The sequence below is a fragment of the Echinococcus granulosus genome (genome assembly GCF_000524195.1).
Source record: "Echinococcus granulosus chromosome Unknown EG_S00013, whole genome shotgun sequence".
Taxonomy (NCBI): Eukaryota; Metazoa; Platyhelminthes; class Cestoda; order Cyclophyllidea; family Taeniidae; genus Echinococcus; species Echinococcus granulosus.
Window position 1 is genome coordinate 299,384 of NW_020170393.1, and position 19,084 is coordinate 318,467.

The following is a 19,084-nucleotide window of genomic DNA, read 5'->3' on the forward strand; positions in this document are numbered from 1 at the left end:
AGTCAGGATAGGCATCCTTCAAGAGAGGGTTTGCTTTCCGCTGCTACAAATGCAGCGATTAGAGACTTTTCTGGAGACGAATGAAAGGAGAAGGGCATGGGGCTACTGACATAACCCGAAGGTCAATGCCTCTCTCCTTCCAACGAAGGTACAATTGTGAAGATTCAAAGTAGTCCCTTTACCAAAATCAAGGATCAAATAACCAACGTATTACTTCTTCATTATCCCTTTTTAAAGTGATACCTCGAAGTCGGTGATGTTGATATAACTCAAAATATGAGTATTTTTAACCATTTGACCTAAAGGCGTGGTAACGGAGCCGGGATTAAACGAATTTAGCCCTAAGAGTCTCATAAAATTCATGGAAATAAAACCTTATTAAGCGACTCTCTTTGGCAATGCACTAATAAACCATTACTCTTGTGAGAAACTGTGCTTCAAAGCAAAATCTTTTTGTTAACGGACCGGCTAATGCTAATGGAAGCTCACATTCCTGTGGAAACGAAGGTTATGTCACCTCGCAATTATTTTTGGACACTGTTTGGGTGTATTTGTTTGGAAATTGCTTCTTGCTAACGGTGTGAAGACGTAGACCGCCTTCAAGACTATGCGTCAATAAATTCTTTTGCCATTGACGCCATTCAGCCTTTGAACGGTTCACTTCGTTTAACTTTACCTTCAGACTCATGCACTGTGACGAAGGAGATGAAGCCTCTTTTCAACGAGTGTTTCAGTCAGTACCACTTGTGGGATCAGGATGAGAGGGACTACTTGCCTGGATGGATTCCTACCCAGCTGGCACACAACGACTTGCCTCTGCAGTACCGCTACACAAGAGCTGTGGAACGCGACGGCTTCTTCACAAAAGGCCAGTTGGGCTTCTACTCCGGTGGCGGCTATGTGCATGAGCTGCGCGGTAGTTCGAGTCAGCTCCTAAATGAGATACAGAACCTGCATAAGCAGGGCTGGATTGACCACCGGACCCGTGCGGTCATTGTGGAGATGGCCACCTTCAATCCAGGAAGTCATCTCTTTGGAATTATCGTCATCAAGTTTGAACTGCCCGGCACGGGTGGCGTAATCCCTTCGTTCCGAATTGAACCGGCTAACCTGCTCTCCTTCTCTATCAGCAATGTCAAGGCTTTTGAGCTTGCCTGTCAGGTATTTGCTCTACCTCTATGAATTATAGCCACTGTTATTTAGCATTATGCTTACATTTCAAACTTTTTCTCAGTTTGCCGACAAATGATTGCATGTGATGGTATTAACTATTTAAGATTTCAATGATTACCAATGACTATTCTCTTTCACAGATTTTCCACCGACATATTTTGGATGCAACCATGTTGCATCTATTGCAACTAATGCTGAACGTCTTTCGTCTTTCACAGATTCTCTTCGTGATCGCGTTGCTCGTAATGTTGATAAAGGAGATTCGTAATCTATTTCTTCAGCGTCTTCACTACTTCTCCACCTTTCAAGCCTGGGCTCAGATGTTCATCATTTTCTGTTCCTTCGGTGCAATTGCCATTTATGCTTACATCATAACAGAGGTTAAAAAATTGACACTGGAGTTCTACCGATCCAACGGGAACGGTTATGCCAACTTCCAGATGGTAGCCAATTGGAATGAGACTCTCTCCTACTTGGTGGCTCTCGTCACCTTTGTGGCTATCCTCATGCTAATGCACATCCTCCGCTTCGATAAGAACATTGGTCTATTGGGCTCCGTTTTGAGATACGCCAATCGCGACATGAAGTATTTCTTTATCGTCTTTGCCATAATCTTCTTTTCCTTCGTGGTCACCTTCTACCTGCTCTTCTTCGATACCATGACTGCTTACAGCACAATGATCTCCTCCATGGAGACGAGTTTTCAGATCGTCTTGGGAAAGTTCGATGTCAAGGGAATGTATGAAAGGGAGCCCGTTCTCGGTCCTATGGTGTTTGCGACCTTCTCCCTCTTCATTATCTTCATTATGTTGAGCATGTTCGTGGCCATTTTGACAGATAGCTTCGAAGTGGTACGCAGAGATCCCACTCTGCAGTCGCACGACCACGAGATGGTCCAATTTATGATAGCGAGCTTTATCCTCTGGTCGGGCTTGGACAGATTCAAGTGGACCAAAAGCTACCTCGACGCCTACTCTCTCAGCCTCACTGAGCAGTTGTATAAAGATGATGAAGAGCAGGAGTGCGAAAAAATCATCGCGGAATTTAATGAGGTAGCCGACCAATTCATCGGATGTGTGAAACGCTCCGAGCTCGTGGGCCTTCGGGATACCTAAAAGCACTGAGATGGCATTTCGATGTTATTTTAAATTCACCGGTTTTTGTTGTCAGTCGTGCGTTGTTGTAGAGACAGCGGTGATCGTTGTGTGAGTGTGTGTGACAGAAAAGATTTATAAGACGGTGGATGGTAACAAGTACTCTAGCTGTGCATTAATTTGTCATCAATCCTTGATGTCCTGTTCGAATATATTTGTTCTAACAAGGCCGAGTGAGCTTCGTGTTTACTAACACTCGTGTGGTCATATTCTTAAGAAAATGTTTATTAATAATAAAAACCACCACTTTACCACGGAATATGAGAAATGGGTCTATTTTTTGCTGACAATTTGAATCATGCGGTTGCAGTAAGTCCCATTTCTCTACATTGCAAATAGAAGTCTTATTGTTATCTTCAGCCACACTCGCATAGTCAGGTAGAATGTCTGATTATCAAGCACTTAGAAGCATCTGGATCTTTGGAAGGCTTAAGCATAGCTGACAGACATTCATTAATCACAATGCTCTCTTCAATTTCTAATGTTCAAGTATATTAAAGTATATTAACAGTTCAAGTATATTAACAGTTCCTGAAAAAGACCATTCTGTTTGTAAAATTAGGCCGCTTTATTGTTAGGATTGTTCATTAACCCATAATCCTTGAATGACACCGAGATAAGATACTAGGTTTTTACGGAGTCAATTAATCTCTCCGGCTTAATACAACGAATCGCTCCAACATCCTGTTGAGAAGGAAAACAGTAAGGATGCTTACTATTCGAAAGAATTCTCTGCAAATGTGGTGCAAATTTTCTTTTATTCCAATGCTTGTTTTCCGGTGAGCTTGGAAAGGGAGAAAAGAGTGGATTCTGTTCGTTCGGTCTACACTGTTCTGCATCTTTAAGGACTCCTATTCTGAGCGTTAGTAGTATGAACTGCAACTGCGACTTCAGGGAAGATTCGGATCACCAAATAGCATCATGTATATAGACCATTCCATAAAACTAAGTGAAATATTGGGAAAAAAGGCAATGGGACCTTTCGGAACTAATTATTCCACAACCCCGATATTATCAATAAGCGAATAAAGTGCTTTGATTACTATCACGTATTTAAAATGAATAAGCTAATAAAGTTGAAAGCTAAGATGTAATGTAAGTAGGAAATACACTGGGAAGACATATGCGTTTCATTTTTCTCAACGATTATGTTTACAAGTAAGGATGCACAATTCTCAGATTCGCGCCACAATTACTGCCATATTAATTACGATTTATGGAAAAGCGACTAATTCTTTATTGTGTTGTTAATTTTTAGTCATGAGGTTTGTGTCTGTAATTTGTCCTTTGATGCAGAAAATGTCATGGAGGGAGGCTTTGTTTAAATTGGTGTTCTGGCCAAGTTGCTCTATTGTTCTTCGCCTTGCGTGTTTTGGGTGTTTCGTCGTTTCACGGTGTTTTAAAGTAAAAATGGTCCAGCTAACACGACGCGAGCGCAAGGAGCAATATTTTAAGAAGTTCTCAAAGATTCTCCACAACTATGATCGTTGCTTCGTCGTGTGTGCGGATAATGTCCGCTCCAAGCAGATGCAGCAGATACGTGCTGCCCTTCGGGGTTCGGCTGAAATCGTTTTTGGGAAGAATACTCAGATGAAGAAAGTCATCAATAACCAGTTGATGCGAGATTCTCGTTTGGAAAAGTTACTGCCTCTTCTGAAAGAGAATGTTGGTCTCGTCTTCACCATTCGCGATCTTGGCGAGGTTCGTAAAGCTCTTGAGAGCAACCGCCTTGAAGCACCAGCCAAAGCTGGTACCGTTGCTCCCTGTGATGTCACAGTTCCTGCTTTGAACACTGGCCTCGGTCCCGAGAAGACCAGCTTTTTCCAGGCACTGAACATTCAAACTAAAATCACTCGTGGTACTATTGAAATCCTCAGCGACGTTCCTCTAATCAAGAAAGGTCAAAAGGTCGGTCAAAGCGAGGCTGTTCTTCTAAAAATGTTGAAGATCAACCCTTTTGATTATGGTCTCCAGATCCGTCAGGTAATCTTACACAAACGTAACCGCTCTATAGGTCTTCGACCAAGGCTCGGTTTACGGACCCGAAGTCTTGGATATCACGCCCGAACAAATCATTGAAAAATTTAGTCGTACTGTCACGAATGTAACGTCGTTGGGCTTGGGCCTTGGATATCCGACGTTCGCCAATATTGGATACATTGTTGTTAATGGATTCAGGGATCTTTTGTCCATATCGGTTGCTACCGACTACACCTTTAAGGAATCGGAGCAGGTAATTAGGGTTTTATTTCCTGCCTCATGTGTGTATTTGATAGATTAAGGAATACTTGGCTGATCCAAGCAAATTTGCCAGCACTGTCACCAATGCCCCGGTTGCATCTGCAGAAGCCAATGCTGACGACAAAGGCGCAGCGCCTACCGAAACGAAGGCTCCGGAATCGGAGAAGGAAGAATCAGAGTCCGAAGGTGATATGGGCTTCAGTCTCTTTGATTAAATAAATTATCAAGTAGCGTGGGAAACAGTCCACTTGTGAGCTCTGCCTTCTGACGAGTTGTCCGTGGTAAGGCATTTGCAGTCTAACGGGTATCCAGCAAAATGCTAGTTACCACTAGTTACCTGTGTTGTTTATCCGTGTACCAATCTTACATCATGTGGGTTTGCCATCTTAAAGTCCTACGTAAATTGGTTTTTGTGTTTACGTGATAGCTTGCATTAGCTCCCATCACCTCTTGGACGGTAGGGGAGTGGTTAACGGTGCTGCCTATGTTTCGGAAGGTGGGTTGATTTACGAAGTTATATAGCCATTCATCAGAGTCCCAGGTTGCTCTCCACTTTGTACCTCAGATGTGCTTAGTTTTCTCCTACCAGGTGGTTCTTCTGCTTGGAAATGCTACCGCGAGAGCTTGAGCCAATTACGTCTTGCCCTTTCTCTGGATTCAGGAGTTGGGTGCTGGATCTCTTTCTTTGTGAGTGCATTTGGATGGCAGAACCCCACCGTCTTTGGGCAAGCAGCAAAAAACTGCGTGGGTTTTTACGCGTTCGGCGGCAGGTCAAGAAGTAATGCGTGCCTTCTGCATTTCTAGTCTGAGGGCTAGTTGGGATCTTTGGCTGTTTCTTTCCGACTATTCGCTTTGTTTTTTCGGATGCCGTCGGTCCCGTGATCATACCTACGAGTTGCTTGTCGGGTGAAGCATTCTGAACGTAGCTGCTGGGCCAGTGGTGCGACTATCATACTCTGAATCACTTTCTGAATTTTTCTTTCAAAGTAGCATTTACATGCAACGGTTGCTAATTCTTTTTGACTGCGTTTGGTTACGCGGTCACTTAAGTCTCCATAAGTTCCACTCTCGCTCGGCGGTATGGTCTACGGGCTAGGCCAGCGGTCCTTCAGCTCTTCTTTGCGTCACTACTTTCCGCCATACTACCGATTCTTCAGGAATGTGGAGTAGTTTCGGGACGCTACACGTGTTCATGAGTTACGGTGTGATCTGCGTTTTTTACGTGTTCAAATGGACACCGTCGTCTATGTTAGCTCCGCCCAATGACACAAAGACTTCCTTCCCAAAAATCTGACACTGCGCGGCACAAGCGCGTGGTTTGTTTGAGTTCCCTTGATCTATTTATTGAGGTCAATTTGGTTAAGTCGACTATACCTACCTAAAGATGTCGAGTGCATGCACAGGCAAGACTTCTTCCACTTCTCCCCTGACTTAATGGCATCGACGTAGAAGGGTGGATGATTATGATATTGGAAAAAAGTGATGAGTAGGCTTATATACCAAATATTAGTCGGGTAAAATTATCGTAGTTCTTGACCAGCATCAAACGTCCCTGACTTTAGGCCAGTTTTCTTACAAGTGGCGATTAGCGCAGGATGTGCCCTCGTTGCAGAGCAACGGCCGATCGTAAGCTGTACGAAGCCAGCGCATTAAATTTTCCCTAATGCAGTCCATAAACAGGGCAAAAAATCTACTTCAGTGGAATTATTGAGGTTTATCAACGGCATTGAAATCAGATACCTTCTTGCATCCGAAAAATCTGGTAGGTGGTGCTCCCAGTTTGCGGTGGGTCTTTCAAGCGTTGACTACGTTGTGTTGGTTAATGTGGGAGTTTGATCAAGGTAAATGTCAAGGAAATCGCTTAAAAGAAGGAGAGGGATATGTAGTCACTTGATATCTTGGTTGCGCAGACAAATGATTCTCCACAGGATGTGGTTCCGGTCTGCGGCATGACATTTAGGTTATGCCACTAGTTTCCTAACTTCTCTATACGCTAAACGTTTTAACAATTTTGAGTTGCTTTACTTATACGACTTCAGCAACGACTCGTGGCGCTACAATACAGCAAACCATTCATTGCAATAACTGTGTGGTCTGATAAACTATGCCCTAACAATCGGAGCATTAAATGTTTAATATCCTTTATAAATGCCAGAAAAAGCGCGTGTTAAAGCGCATTTTTTAAATACACAGCAGTTATTGTCCAAGTCGGGGCTTTCTACAACTATTAGGTCATGACTATTGCACTACCTTTATTTTTTTCTGATAAGTAACAACGTATTAATTGATTAAAGACATTTTAAATATTTCAGTGAAAGTTGGGTATTTAAAATTGCTTTGTTTATATCGTCCACAGTTCGTGCAATCATCGACGAGAGTCGCATAAAGGCGCTGCTTTGCTTGCTGGTGGTTTGTCCTTTGTCCTGGTAGTAATTTGTTCGTGTATGGAAGTCCACTATGGTCAAGTACCCGCTTATTTATCGGGCTTAACCTAATGCACCGGTTACTGTGGTTGGGAATCGAACTGGACTTGTCATGTCATAACTTATGTCGATAATTATTTGGACATGTAGCTTTAAATCAGCAAATTTTTATTTGCAGCATATTTTTTGTGCCACCATTCTTAAGCAAAGCTTGCAACTCTTGGTTGACAGTACTTAATTCATGTTTGTTTGTGTCTTTAGACGAATCATGCCTTCGAAAATAAAGGTAGGGAGGCTTCACTTGCTTGCCTTTCTTCCGTAAAACTTAGCCAACCAAAGAATTTTATTCTTCCTACAGGTTGGAATCATCGGTGGTTCTGGACTAGACGACCCCGAAATCTTTGAAAACCAGCATGAGGTTCGTGTTACAACTCCTTTTGGCGAACCCTCGGATGCGCTACTCGAAGGCACCATCGCTGGTGTGCCCTGTGTCCTCCTTTCAAGGTGGTCATCCCGTGCACTGCCTCATTCTTTGTCTACTTATCCTATCTGTACCTATATATTCAAGTTCCTTGGAAAGCTACTGTTTTTTTTGCTTCAGAAAGATATTACCCCAACCTTCAGTGACTTCCTCAGAGGTCATTCCATTTTCCTCCAGTAAAGGCAGCTATTATGGGAATTGAACCATGTCCAACCTCATCTTTTAGACATGGTCGTAAGCACAGCATAATGCCGGGGAATGTGAATTTCCGTGCCAACATTTGGGCTCTTAAGGAGGCGGGCTGTACGCACGTGCTGGCTTCGAATGCCTGTGGTGGTCTTCAGGAATACACTCAACCGGGTGACCTCGTTGTTCTCGACGACTTCTTTGATCGCACCCAAAACCGCAAGCAGACCTTCTACGATGGCGAGCCTGACCATCCTGTGGGAGTCGTTCATCTCCCTGCCTCTACTGTTTACTGTGAAAGAACTCGTCAGGTAACTGACTCGTTCCCTCTTCTTTGCTGAAGTCTTTTGCTGTGGGTTTACTTCAGAAAGAGGGTATTTTATTTGTTCTTATTGAGATCTGTTTTCAAGACATTTGTTTACTCCAAAGCCTTCGTTGACTAGGAGTGGTATTGTTTATCATTAAAATCGTTTATCTGTAAGTGGAACTTCCGCTCTTTCCTGGGTGGCTCCATTTCTTATGATGTAGTCATTGGCCTAGGAGATCGTTGGGAGTAATGCCGACAGTTTGAACCGTAGCCGACCATATCAGGCGTCCTTTAATCCGCGTAATAATGGGGCCTAATATGGCTTGCAGGTGCTAATCAGGGCGGCGCAGAAGTTCATGCCGAACACGTACATTCCGGGCGAGGCACGACCGGAGCATGACGTTCCACGCCTACATCTGAAGGGCAGTTGCGTGACAATTGAAGGGCCGCGATTTTCGAGTCGTTGTGAGTCCAAACTCTTCCATAGCTTGGGTTTCGATGTCATCAGCATGACCAACGTGCCCGAGGTGATTCTTGCCAGGGAGGCTGGCCTCTCATACGCCACACTGGCCGTTGTTACTGACTACTGTGCTTGGCACGACTCACATGATGCCGTAAGTGCTCTACACCACCCTTTTCATACTCTCAATCTGTATCAACAGAGAGAAGCAAGCCTAGTCTTGTGGTAATACAAAGGCGCTAAGGTAATAAAAAATCGTAGCCTATGAGCTGGTAGCACATTGATGCTAGACTTGTTTGGCCAAAGTTGAGTAAAAACACCCATTCCGTGCCAATTCCACTTATCTTTTTAGGTAGTAATCGCGATTCCCTATGAATGTCTGTTTCGAGTTTAATTTGGTTATATGAGGTTTTGCAAAGCGATAAACAATTTGGTCCGCTGTAAAGCCGTTAGAAGCGTGTTTACCCGCTTAGGTTGTCGCAATTTTTTCAATTCGATCCCTTCAACAAGAGATTCAACTTGCACTCATCTGCGCGAATGGCTTTAAGTGCTACTATTTCAGTGTATTTTTCTTCCTTTTCGAGTTTTTACTTTGAAAATGACACGGGATTGCGCTTTCTTTATATCTCAGGTTTGGTAGTTCTCTTTCTGGAACTTTGAATTTTGCGACGTTATTAGTCGAAGACGAATATGGGTAATGCTCTTCTTTCCTGTCTATTCAATATACTTCTATAATATTCGACCTCAATTTTCTAGAATAACTCTCTGTGTTGAACTGATGAAAAGCAAACATTAAAGTAGTTTGAACACTGACTTAAATTGGGCACTTTAGTAGTATTGTCACAAGACAGGATCTTACTAGATGCTGGTTTTGAGTTGCAGTGTTTCCGCTTCCTTTCAGGTAAATGTGGAAGTTGTGATGGAAAATTTTAAGAAGAGTGCAGAAACTGTCAAGAATACCATTATCGAAGCCATCAAGCTTCTCAAAACGGAAGAATGGGATGACGTAATTGCCGCGAATCGGGTAGGGTTAGCCCTTCAATCTTCCGCTTCAAAGTAGCTTGTTTTCATGCTGAGAGGGGAAGTTATTTTGGGGCAAAAGATGCTTCTAATTTATTCATGAGTTATGCAGATGTTTTTGCTTTTCAGGATGTCGCTGAGAGATCCCGTCAAGACGTTCACTAATCGTGCGTATTCCAAACAAACACTATATTTCCAATGACGATCGTAGATTGTTTAGTAAAAACTCTTGGTTTTTTATTCTTTTTGATCTCGGGAAGAGTTTATCTCGGTGGATTTTTCTCTCGGTTACTCAGACTGGATGTTTCCCGCTCTCTCGACCCTTGAACATGGTTAGCGCCATGGCTTACAGTAAACAGAAAAGATAGTTTTTTGCTGTCGCGTTTTGCGGTGAACGAAATCTTCGAAGCGGGCGGGGGAGAGCCATCGGGACCGTATTATTACCACAACATCACTAACGATGTTAGTGTTTGTAGCGACCTGAGACTTCTCTAAAGAGGCAAGATGACGATACCCAGGGTAGCGTATGTATTGTTGACGTAAAAAGGGATGAGATATAATGGCGAAGCGCCCAGGTGGTCCCCTTACCAACACCGAGACCTAAACAATCACTGCATTACAAGTATGTGGCCCTGTAAATCCTCATAAAAGGTTAACCTGATTAGGACACGGCGGTAAAGTCAGCCTTTGGTGCACTTGTAAATCCAATAGGCCGTACGCTGAACCTAAATTTTAGTATGAGAAGAGAAAATTTTCTCTGAAATTTGCTATGGGTGCGATGAAATGCGCCATAATGTGTAAATTTGTAATCGTTCCTCTTCGTAAACCGCTTTCGCTTTTTCTGGGTGGGACTGCGGGCGAAGAGGGCGCGTAATTGTGTGCTCTTGTGGTTGAATATCATTCTTCAATCAGAAAAAATAGACTCGCTTTGGAGGTAAATTGGCTCACTGCTGCCGGTTTTCTTTGCTTTCACAGGTCCATGCTAAGAGTTATTTGCTCACTTTTCTTTTGAATTGAGTAAGGCAATGATAAACGATGTAAGGACTGACAGTGGCTACTTTACCCTTATTTTTTTTATAAATGCGTATATATACTGTCATTGTAGGTATATTTTCACGAAATAATCAACCCACGATTTCTATTACCTTACAGGAACCTACTCCTCATCCGCCTTTTTCATACTGATGAGTTCAAGGCGACTTCTTGTGCTCACATAGTTTATAATTACTCAAATTCAGTTCTTATTTTATTTACCTCAAGCAATGTATACTGGCCAAAGTGAGTGTCCATCCGTCCTACGGGAAATTCATGACCCATTTAAGAAATTCAGTTGCCTTTAATAATTAAGCTACTTATGTTTCTTAAGTAGTAGTATAGCAGAAAGTATGCTTTAAAGGAATGCTGTTCTCAGGGTGAAGCCTACTTCAAAATTCAATAGGACATGCTACTTATTTTAATGATTGGTGGTGCGCCTTATAGTTCCAAAGATTTTGCGAGTGCTTGTGAATTTTTACGGACTAAAACACTTGCGTTATTATGTAATAGTATGCTAGACTAAAATCTAGCTCCCAACATTGACTTGGCTACACCCTGACTAGACTATAAATTAGTACAAGGGAGGCTTTTAAGCTTGATAACGAACGCAAGCTGTCCATCAGAAGGTATGAAGCAGTGTTTAACCTGTCCGTTTGGCTTGCGTTCGTGCGGATACTGCGGGCTAAAAATAGTCATGGGCAAGCTTAGCTTTGGGAGCAAGCTATTTTTAGCTCCCACTAACGCCCCCGCACAGTTTGTACGTGAATTTTCAGCAATGTAAACACTAAATTATTCTAAATGTGTGACATGTGCCTACTTACTTAAATCTGTAGGAGAAAGAGTGCACAAAGAGAAGTAGGGGAATATAAAAGTATGTATATAATTTAACCAAAAACTTGAGAATAATTTGTAGAAAACACCTTTTTGGGGAATAAAGGTCAGGTAACGCGAGCTCTGATCGCCTTTACAACTTGGTGACACTTAAACACCACATTACTGCTTAAAGAAAGGATGTCCTCCTCTACACACTCCTCTTTCCAAGGGTAAAATCAAAACTGGAAAAAGAAATTCATTAAAGAGGTTAAGACGTCCCATTCTGGCTCATCTTTAAAAAAAGTAACTAAACAAACATTTTATTGTTGCCTAAAAAAGGCCTTTCAATCCATTAATGCAGACATATAAATCACGCGGATCTATTCCTCTTCGTGAATAAATGAACAAACCGAATAAGCCAAAGGGTGTGAAAGTGATTAATCTGTGTGAACTCGGCAGTGAAGGTAAGCTTAAACCGAATCCCTTGGATTTTAGCTGTAAAAATATGTTGCCTCTCATAGAAACTTCACTTACCCCCTCGACCACATGTGTTTTCAAGGTGGTCCGCATTCATTGCCGATCATAACATCCTCTGTAGTAACCACCATGAGAGCTTTGGTGCGCAATTTGACAGAATGTTAAAAGATTTCAACTAATTAAAAACAAATTGCTTAAGTGCAGAAGATTTGATTGATTAAACGCTAGAAATGGTAAGTTTATTAGAATCTCTGGCTGTTCATTCCTGGCTAATGCAATCTAAAAAAGGTTCAAATGGCTACTGCCCCTCTCAAGCATCTTTTCCAATGGTGTTGCTTGAGGACTTTCGACTTCATCTTAGGGATCACATGGCATGTTCTAGTGGAACTGGTGAGGAGCCATCTTGCCCCTCTCTCGTATTGCCCTTTAGAATTCACATGACACTTATTTACTTCCGGAATGATGGCTTAGGCCATTAAATGACCAGCCGATCCTTTCACTTTTGATCGGATATGAACTGCTCCTTCGCAATATAAAATTTGTACTCCATAAATTCGCACACTCTGAAATGCTGAGCCAAACTGCACTTTTGTAGGTGATGTCACATACTCGCTTGGCAAACTAAGTTTCTCATGGTTTCTGAGAGTTGAGGATTTTCTTTTCACACTCTACACAGGAAATAGTGGAAGCAAGGAGCTCCTTTTTTGCCTGTCACAAAACACCTGTTTAAAGGCGAAAAAAAGAATACGAGACTACAATTACAGTGATTAATGTCTGAGGGACGAAAATGCCAAGCCCTCCGTCGTCTGTCGAATTCGGAGTCGCCGCATCGGAACTGAAAGTGGCAATAAATTCAAGCCCAAAAAAAACTCACGTTTTGCCGAAGAACTTTCCAATCTTTCTACTAATTTATATTGTAATTTTTTTTGCTTCTGCGATCCCAGATAGAGTTCAAAAGGCAGGCTTTGCCGTTTGAAAAAATTATTGTATTAGGCACCACTGAGGGCCTCAGCCAATAGGTGGCCTTGCCTCCGGGCCATGTCAGTAGACCCCCTCCCGGATCGTCTATATGGCAACAATACATATTCTACCCGAGTATTATTTCTCTTTTTGCCTTCAGAGAAGTATTGGGGCGATGCGGTTATTTCCGGTTTCATTTTTATCGTAGTGCAAAGGATAAGATTTTGAGGCATGTCCTGTAACGCACCAGCGCTGTAATGGAATCCAAAGACTCACGCAGTCATGGGAATCAAAGTCATCTTGTTTTTTTGACCTAAGTAGAAGGAATGAAAAACAGCAACCACAACCAACATTCCATACAATGTTCAGTTAGTAAATCATCAAGACCAATGAATAAATAACGGCTCACCGTGTAATAAGCTCGGCGCTTTCCTCGTCCACCTCAACCTTCATACCCATTAAAAAAATGGACAAGTTAGATAAAGAGATGATTTATAGGGTACAGGTGTCACAATTTAGGTGTGTTTAGAGTGCTTATCTTTCTTGAAGGCCCATAACGTCCGATCCTTTGCCAGGTTCATATTTACTAGTCACCTCTAGCCTAAAAGGCGCATTTAAATAAACACATCTTACATTTGTTGCACACTTGAATTTTACTGAAACGCGAAGGACTTTTGTTAGTCGTAATTGCCTAATTTATGCTGCATTGTCATATTCTCTGAAACAAGTGACCTTGAGGCATGCCCCTGAGCCGTGTAAAGTGACACCGTGAATGTTCATAGAAGAGCGCATTGCTACAAGTACAACGTAACCAATCTTAAATGCGCATGATTGTACTTTCACCTTCGTTGTCTATATCAGAATTAGCAGGGATTTGTTGAATTGGCATGGTTCTGCCACTACAACATTGTTACATTAGGCGAGGGTGAGGGCGTAGGTTTAAACAGCTACTCTCAAACTGCATTTCACATAGCGCCTTGTTGAAGGAGGGTTTTGTACCCTCCACCCACCTCCGCGCAAGGTGATGAAAAATGCGCCAGAAATGAGCATTTCAAGCCTCAATTGCAAACCCCTTCTGACATGCCCTTGGTCAGCTTAAAGCATTACATTGTAAAGATGTTACTTACAAAAACAATTTTTGGTGAATTCAAAGGAGCTTACTTCTAAGTAAAATGCATTTCATGTTTACATTCACATTTAATGCTGCTGTGGAGCCCCATCAGCGGCAGTGTATGTCAGACGTACACATTTACCTGTCATAGATTTGGGCATTTGGGCCAGAGGTTGCCAAAATTAGACCAAGGGGAACTTCATTTGAAGGCATTTACCTTTCCCAAATAAATAGGTTTTAAGGGTAGGCACCAGTCAAAAACTCCCATTAAAGTTAACCTCATTTATACTAGCATTTATAACCAAAAGTTATGCTACAGAATCGTTAACATTGAACAGTATGGCTTATGCTTCCTTCCTTCGGTGTAGTGGAAATCTGAGACCTTGGAAATTAAAGGGGGTGGACTTATTCACTCATAAGTAAGCAGAGTTTACCTGCCGCTGTGTTGAGGAAATCAAGAGATCCAGCTTTGCGCATTTGGTAGGTTAGGCGGCTTGCCAACAAAGGCAGTCTGATGGATACAACTGCATTCTGCTGTTAAAGATTTTGACCAAAAATATTAAACATACATTTAATTTCGTGCAGTCCAGACAACCTTGCGAGAACAGGCTGGGCCACCGGTGGGTCCGACGAAGATCTGATAAATAAAACAGAACTGCAAATTGTGCTAGTGCACGCCCCAGGACTGAGAGGGTGTGTGTGTGTGCATGTGCAAGGGTGTCTGTAAATTAAAGGCTGAAAAAACCCAACTACCCACACCACTGGGTAGTACGCAAATCAAAGAAGATCAAAGTGATCCTCCTCGGCTTTTCCACAGAACCTACCCGTCAAAAAAAGTGCTGATTAGTATCTTTTAATTAACAGCGGTATGACTTTAAAGATTTTAGTTTGGGATGGAGGCCGTTCTGGAATGCCTACCTGTTAACTCCTATGCCCAAATAAGTCCTTGATGGCAAAAGTGCTTCGAATGTCGATAGAAAATCGACGCAAGCGATAATCAGACTCCTTCAAGCTTTCAAGGAGGCATGCATTGAGCTCAACTGATTACATAACCTTGAACTTTGAGAGTTTCACCTCTTAGGTCCTTAGGGGACTTTTAATTGTACTTTTATTGTATCCAATCAATACATCGAGTCAAGTCAGCTCTACTGTGGAGAAAGACTAAACTTCACTCTGTTTACTGAGGATAAGTCATTGTAAGGAGCCAGTGTGGATCACATTTAAGATGTCCTCCAAATTGTGGGCCATCTAAATTAGGCATAAATCGTAAGGCTTAGTCATCGTAGTTATAAAACTGCCGCCAGTCCTTCTATCCTTTGTAGCCTTAATTTTTTGCTCTTTGGTATCATTACTAGAAACTTACAGGCTGAATAATATAAAAAGTAAAGAGAATGTAGGCTCTCATGGTAGAGATCAGAGCTAATGATACTGTGATAATTTAGTTGTTGGTTTGATACCAGTCCACGTAGGGGCTCTGCCATTGTGCGTTCACCGGGCGGACTGACCTTCTATACGTCGGCAGTACATACTCAGCTCAAGTATTATGCCTTCTTTTGTCTTCAAGGAAGTCTTGGAGCGCTCATTTTATGAAGAAAGAGAGGGTACGTTAACGTCATATTATTTGATTATGAAACAGTACTTCATCGAAGAATTTTCACAGTTACATTGTCAAGTACTCAATGAGGCGGTAAGATAAAAACATTGAAAAATACCAACTGAGATATAGAATATCAGTGCCAATGAAATTTATTTGTATACACAAGTGTCAGAGTGACAAATTTTTCTGTTTCATGCCTGTCCTGGGTCCGAACTGCGTGTGATGCGACAGGTCATTTTTCACCATACCTGGCCCGTCCGATTCTTGGAGGCGATCGAACGCAAACTACTGTTTTTAAAAAATAGACTTCCTTAGTAAAGTTTTCAAATCTCTTCATTCCTCCTGGTACTATGTAGTCGTCTTTTCAAAGACTCCTGCTTGCTCAAGTGCATCTTTCACAGAGGCAGCAGATGGACTCGAGGACGTCTGCTAAGCAACTGCGTGCAAGGCGACCTGCTTTGTGTAGGCAATGGAATATATCAGCCTGATAAAAATGTGCAGTTTCGATGACATGCCTTATTTACTATCCTAAATTTGTTTACAATACCAGACAAACTGCTTGATATGCTCTACTGCCGAATTTGTGAGTCATAGCATCAGAAGATGCTTACTGAAGTGGCCTTGGCACTAGCCAAGTCAGAGTAGCCAAGAGACTAAATTCCCCCCTAGTGGGAAATCACTTCTCACTTGATCGGATCAATCGACTGCGAGCCTATGCTTAGTTAAGGGCAATGACTTTTCCCAAATTCCACGAAATTCCTGTAAGAAGTGCGTACTAGCCTGGTGCTGTGCATGTTTTCATTAACATCTGAAACCCTTTTTGTAGATTTTTATATCATAATACGGCATCGCCTTGGCTACCCAACCGGATTTTGTCGGTTAAGGTATAACATAATGTGGTGATGCTGATAAAGTGAAGACATGGTTTGATGTATAGTGCACAATAGAACAGAAAGGCCAGTACTGACCTTAAGCTTGAAACCGATGGAATTTTCAAAACTGAATTTTAAATCTTCTCAAACGAATACTCCGACTAGGGGAAGTGCCTACGAAACCACAACAAAGTTGGATAAATAGTCACTTTGCGCTCACTTTAGGGCTGCACACCCGCATCTATCTGGGTTCTATGCAGCCGGTGAAGAAGTAAAGGAAGTATTGCGCGTCAACTTTATTGACATCTTCATACAGCTGCCATTGACAACTCTGTAACGAACTTTCTAGATGTTTCACAGCTAGTGTTACCCCACTTGTTGGCCGTATTTCCAACAAAATACGAAAGTCTTCACTGATTCCCCTATTCAATCCGGTCCTTCCTCCGTCGAGTTACGACTCATCATTGGGTGTTCGAAGTCAGAACGGTTGCCATCTAAGATCGAGTTCGCCTTTCTCTACTACCAATGTTGCACTCGGAGTCTTCCCTAAAGATGAAAGAAGACAAAGTGCTAGGAGAGAAAATATACTGCTGACGCTGAGGGGCTATGCCATCCGGGGGAGGTATAATCGTAGAGCCTTTTACTAAACTCGAAGCCAAAACAATAAGTTTAACAAATATTCAAAGTAAAATAAGTGCATTCATTGATGCATCGCTTTCTCTGTAATTAAAAAAACCTCCTGCCCTTCCGCTTAGGAATTTCGCAAAACTTCAGACTTTCATGGAGCAGTTTCTCTGTGAAAAGTTATTGTAAGTAGGTAATCTCCAATTGGATAACAATTTAAATCGTTGTACGGGATTTGGAGTAAGCTCCGATTTACTTTACACAAAAAATCAGGGCTCTACCGAATACGCGATATGCTGCACCACTTACAATTACACCTGAAGGATTGTGTCTTTTTAAACCTATTTGTAAACATATTTAAGAGTAGGATACATTTTCTGCATCGATCCCCTAATTACTTCCTGTTGTCAATTTCAGCTGAACACAACAAAAATATTTACGCGGATGAGGCACCCGCTTCACAGCTTGAAAATCAGGTGTACTGAAATGGTGGGAGATAAAGCACGATGTCAAAGGAGAATGATCAGTATGACATTGCGGGCTCGATGTTGATGCACTTTTATTCCAAAATTCTTCTCGATGTTGGAGGCCTGCATTAACCGCCTTCATTTTATTACTGGTCAGCTCAAGGAGAACAGGAGTCTCAGTTACCATTGGATTATGGAATTTTATGGGCTCTGAATATGTGCGGCCTGTCAAGCGGAGACACCTCAGGGCGATTTTAATCTTGAAAAAGTGCCATGTATTTCATTAGGTTATGGCCCGAGATACTCTCTATTTACCTCTGCATATCGTGGATTAATTCATGGCGTTTTAGTCACAGCAGAAAAGCAAATGACGCTTGAAAATGCAACAGCAAGCAGAGTGTGTAAAACCTTTAAGTGGGAGATTTTCAATGCATTTTTGAAGCTATTCACCTCGCACTGCAACAGTCAGATGGACTTTTGGAGACGTTTTAGCCTCATTGAAGCCTCTAAAGGCTTGAAAGGGGAGCGCATTAACATTTAGAAGAATCCTTCATATTTTGCATGGTAAAAAAGGATTTGGCAGATTTGCACATACATGTATGCAAACTACCAAACTATGTCATGCCAAAAGTTCACTCAAACTTTTCCAGATGTCCTAGGATTAAATATTATGCAATGGTAATGCTTTGTTTTAGTTACGCTGGTGCCTAAGGCTCCGCTTTTGTGCTTCTGCTGAATGGACTAGCCTCCAGGGCATGCCAGTGGTTACGTCTGCCATACACATTCGGCCCAAGCATTACGAATTCTCTCAAGCCAGCCCCGTTTACTAAAGCACAACACAACAACAACTTCGATTTCTATTACTGAGAGCTAAAACTCAACAAACGAAAGTCAGGCCTGGGATGTGGATGGAAGTATCTGGCCCAGTAGCTGAGTCTTATAATAAAGGGTGGGATTTAACACATCTCCGTAGGGGTAGGGTTGTATGTTTGTTACTCCTTGCCACTTTGTTCTCACTCCATAGCTGTCCAGCACCATTTTGATATAGTTGCTTATAACAATTCAGTAGAACACGTACCTGGGTAGCTGCCGAAGGTAGACAATTCTCAACCCTTCTGTTAGGGGTCGTCACAGTGTCCGACGGCGCGTGATGACCAGCCCACTCCCCCCTTCCCCAAATACGGTTCCCATACAGAAAGAAGCTCTAATTATAATAAAGTAGCCAGGAGGGGACGGTGAGGCTGCCGTCAAGTATCGTTTCATTTGCACGGAGATTTGATGACTGACGAGGTTGGCGTATATACGTTTCCTTACAGCACCGATTGCATTGTGATGGCTGACGCCGAATGTTGACCAAGGGGAGCGCCAGAGACAACGCTCAAAAGCGGAAAGGAGCTATGTAATGCTTTAATTCTTTAATCCTGCCTTAACGTTAAGCGGGCACCAGAGGCTCCGCCATTGTACCTCTGCCGGGCAGCTTCACATCTGGACCATGCCAGTAGTCCTAAAACCCGACTATTTTGCCTTTTTTATTCTCCAGATAAGTTCCGGTCCCTCCATAATTCCTAGGATATTCAATTTCTAAGCTCGTATTATTCTTTTTGATTAAATCCATCTGGGTAAAATATTTCATGAAACATTCTCTTGGTAGGAAAAGTGCATTGAGATTGGTGTAAAATTGTT

General features: G+C 42.3%; 3 protein-coding genes across 3 annotated transcripts; all 3 read left to right on the plus strand. All coding sequences in view use genetic code 11, as the record gives it.

Annotated features, from left to right (window-relative positions):
• Positions 1–471: 471 nt before the first annotated feature.
• Positions 472–2,288, plus strand: EGR_02750 (Polycystin-2; the record flags this gene model as incomplete). Its single annotated transcript, XM_024491999.1, has 3 exons — positions 472–507; positions 646–1,161; positions 1,314–2,288. 3 exons carry the CDS (start codon positions 472–474, stop codon positions 2,286–2,288), a joined length of 1,527 nt encoding a protein of 508 aa, XP_024353493.1.
• A 1,449-nt stretch (positions 2,289–3,737) lies between these two features.
• On the plus strand, positions 3,738–4,783 carry EGR_02751 (60S acidic ribosomal protein P0; the record flags this gene model as incomplete). The annotated part of the gene is made up of 3 exons (XM_024492000.1): positions 3,738–4,310; positions 4,342–4,560; positions 4,604–4,783. 3 exons carry the CDS (start codon positions 3,738–3,740, stop codon positions 4,781–4,783), a joined length of 972 nt encoding a protein of 323 aa, XP_024353494.1.
• A 1,380-nt stretch (positions 4,784–6,163) lies between these two features.
• Positions 6,164–9,647, plus strand: EGR_02752 (Putative S-methyl-5'-thioadenosine phosphorylase; the record flags this gene model as incomplete). Its single annotated transcript, XM_024492001.1, has 8 exons — positions 6,164–6,194; positions 6,238–6,330; positions 6,925–6,977; positions 7,350–7,495; positions 7,699–7,969; positions 8,295–8,579; positions 9,327–9,454; positions 9,575–9,647. The coding sequence occupies 8 exons, from the start codon at positions 6,164–6,166 to the stop codon at positions 9,645–9,647; spliced, it is 1,080 nt and encodes a 359-aa protein (XP_024353495.1).
• Positions 9,648–19,084: the final 9,437 nt, after the last annotated feature.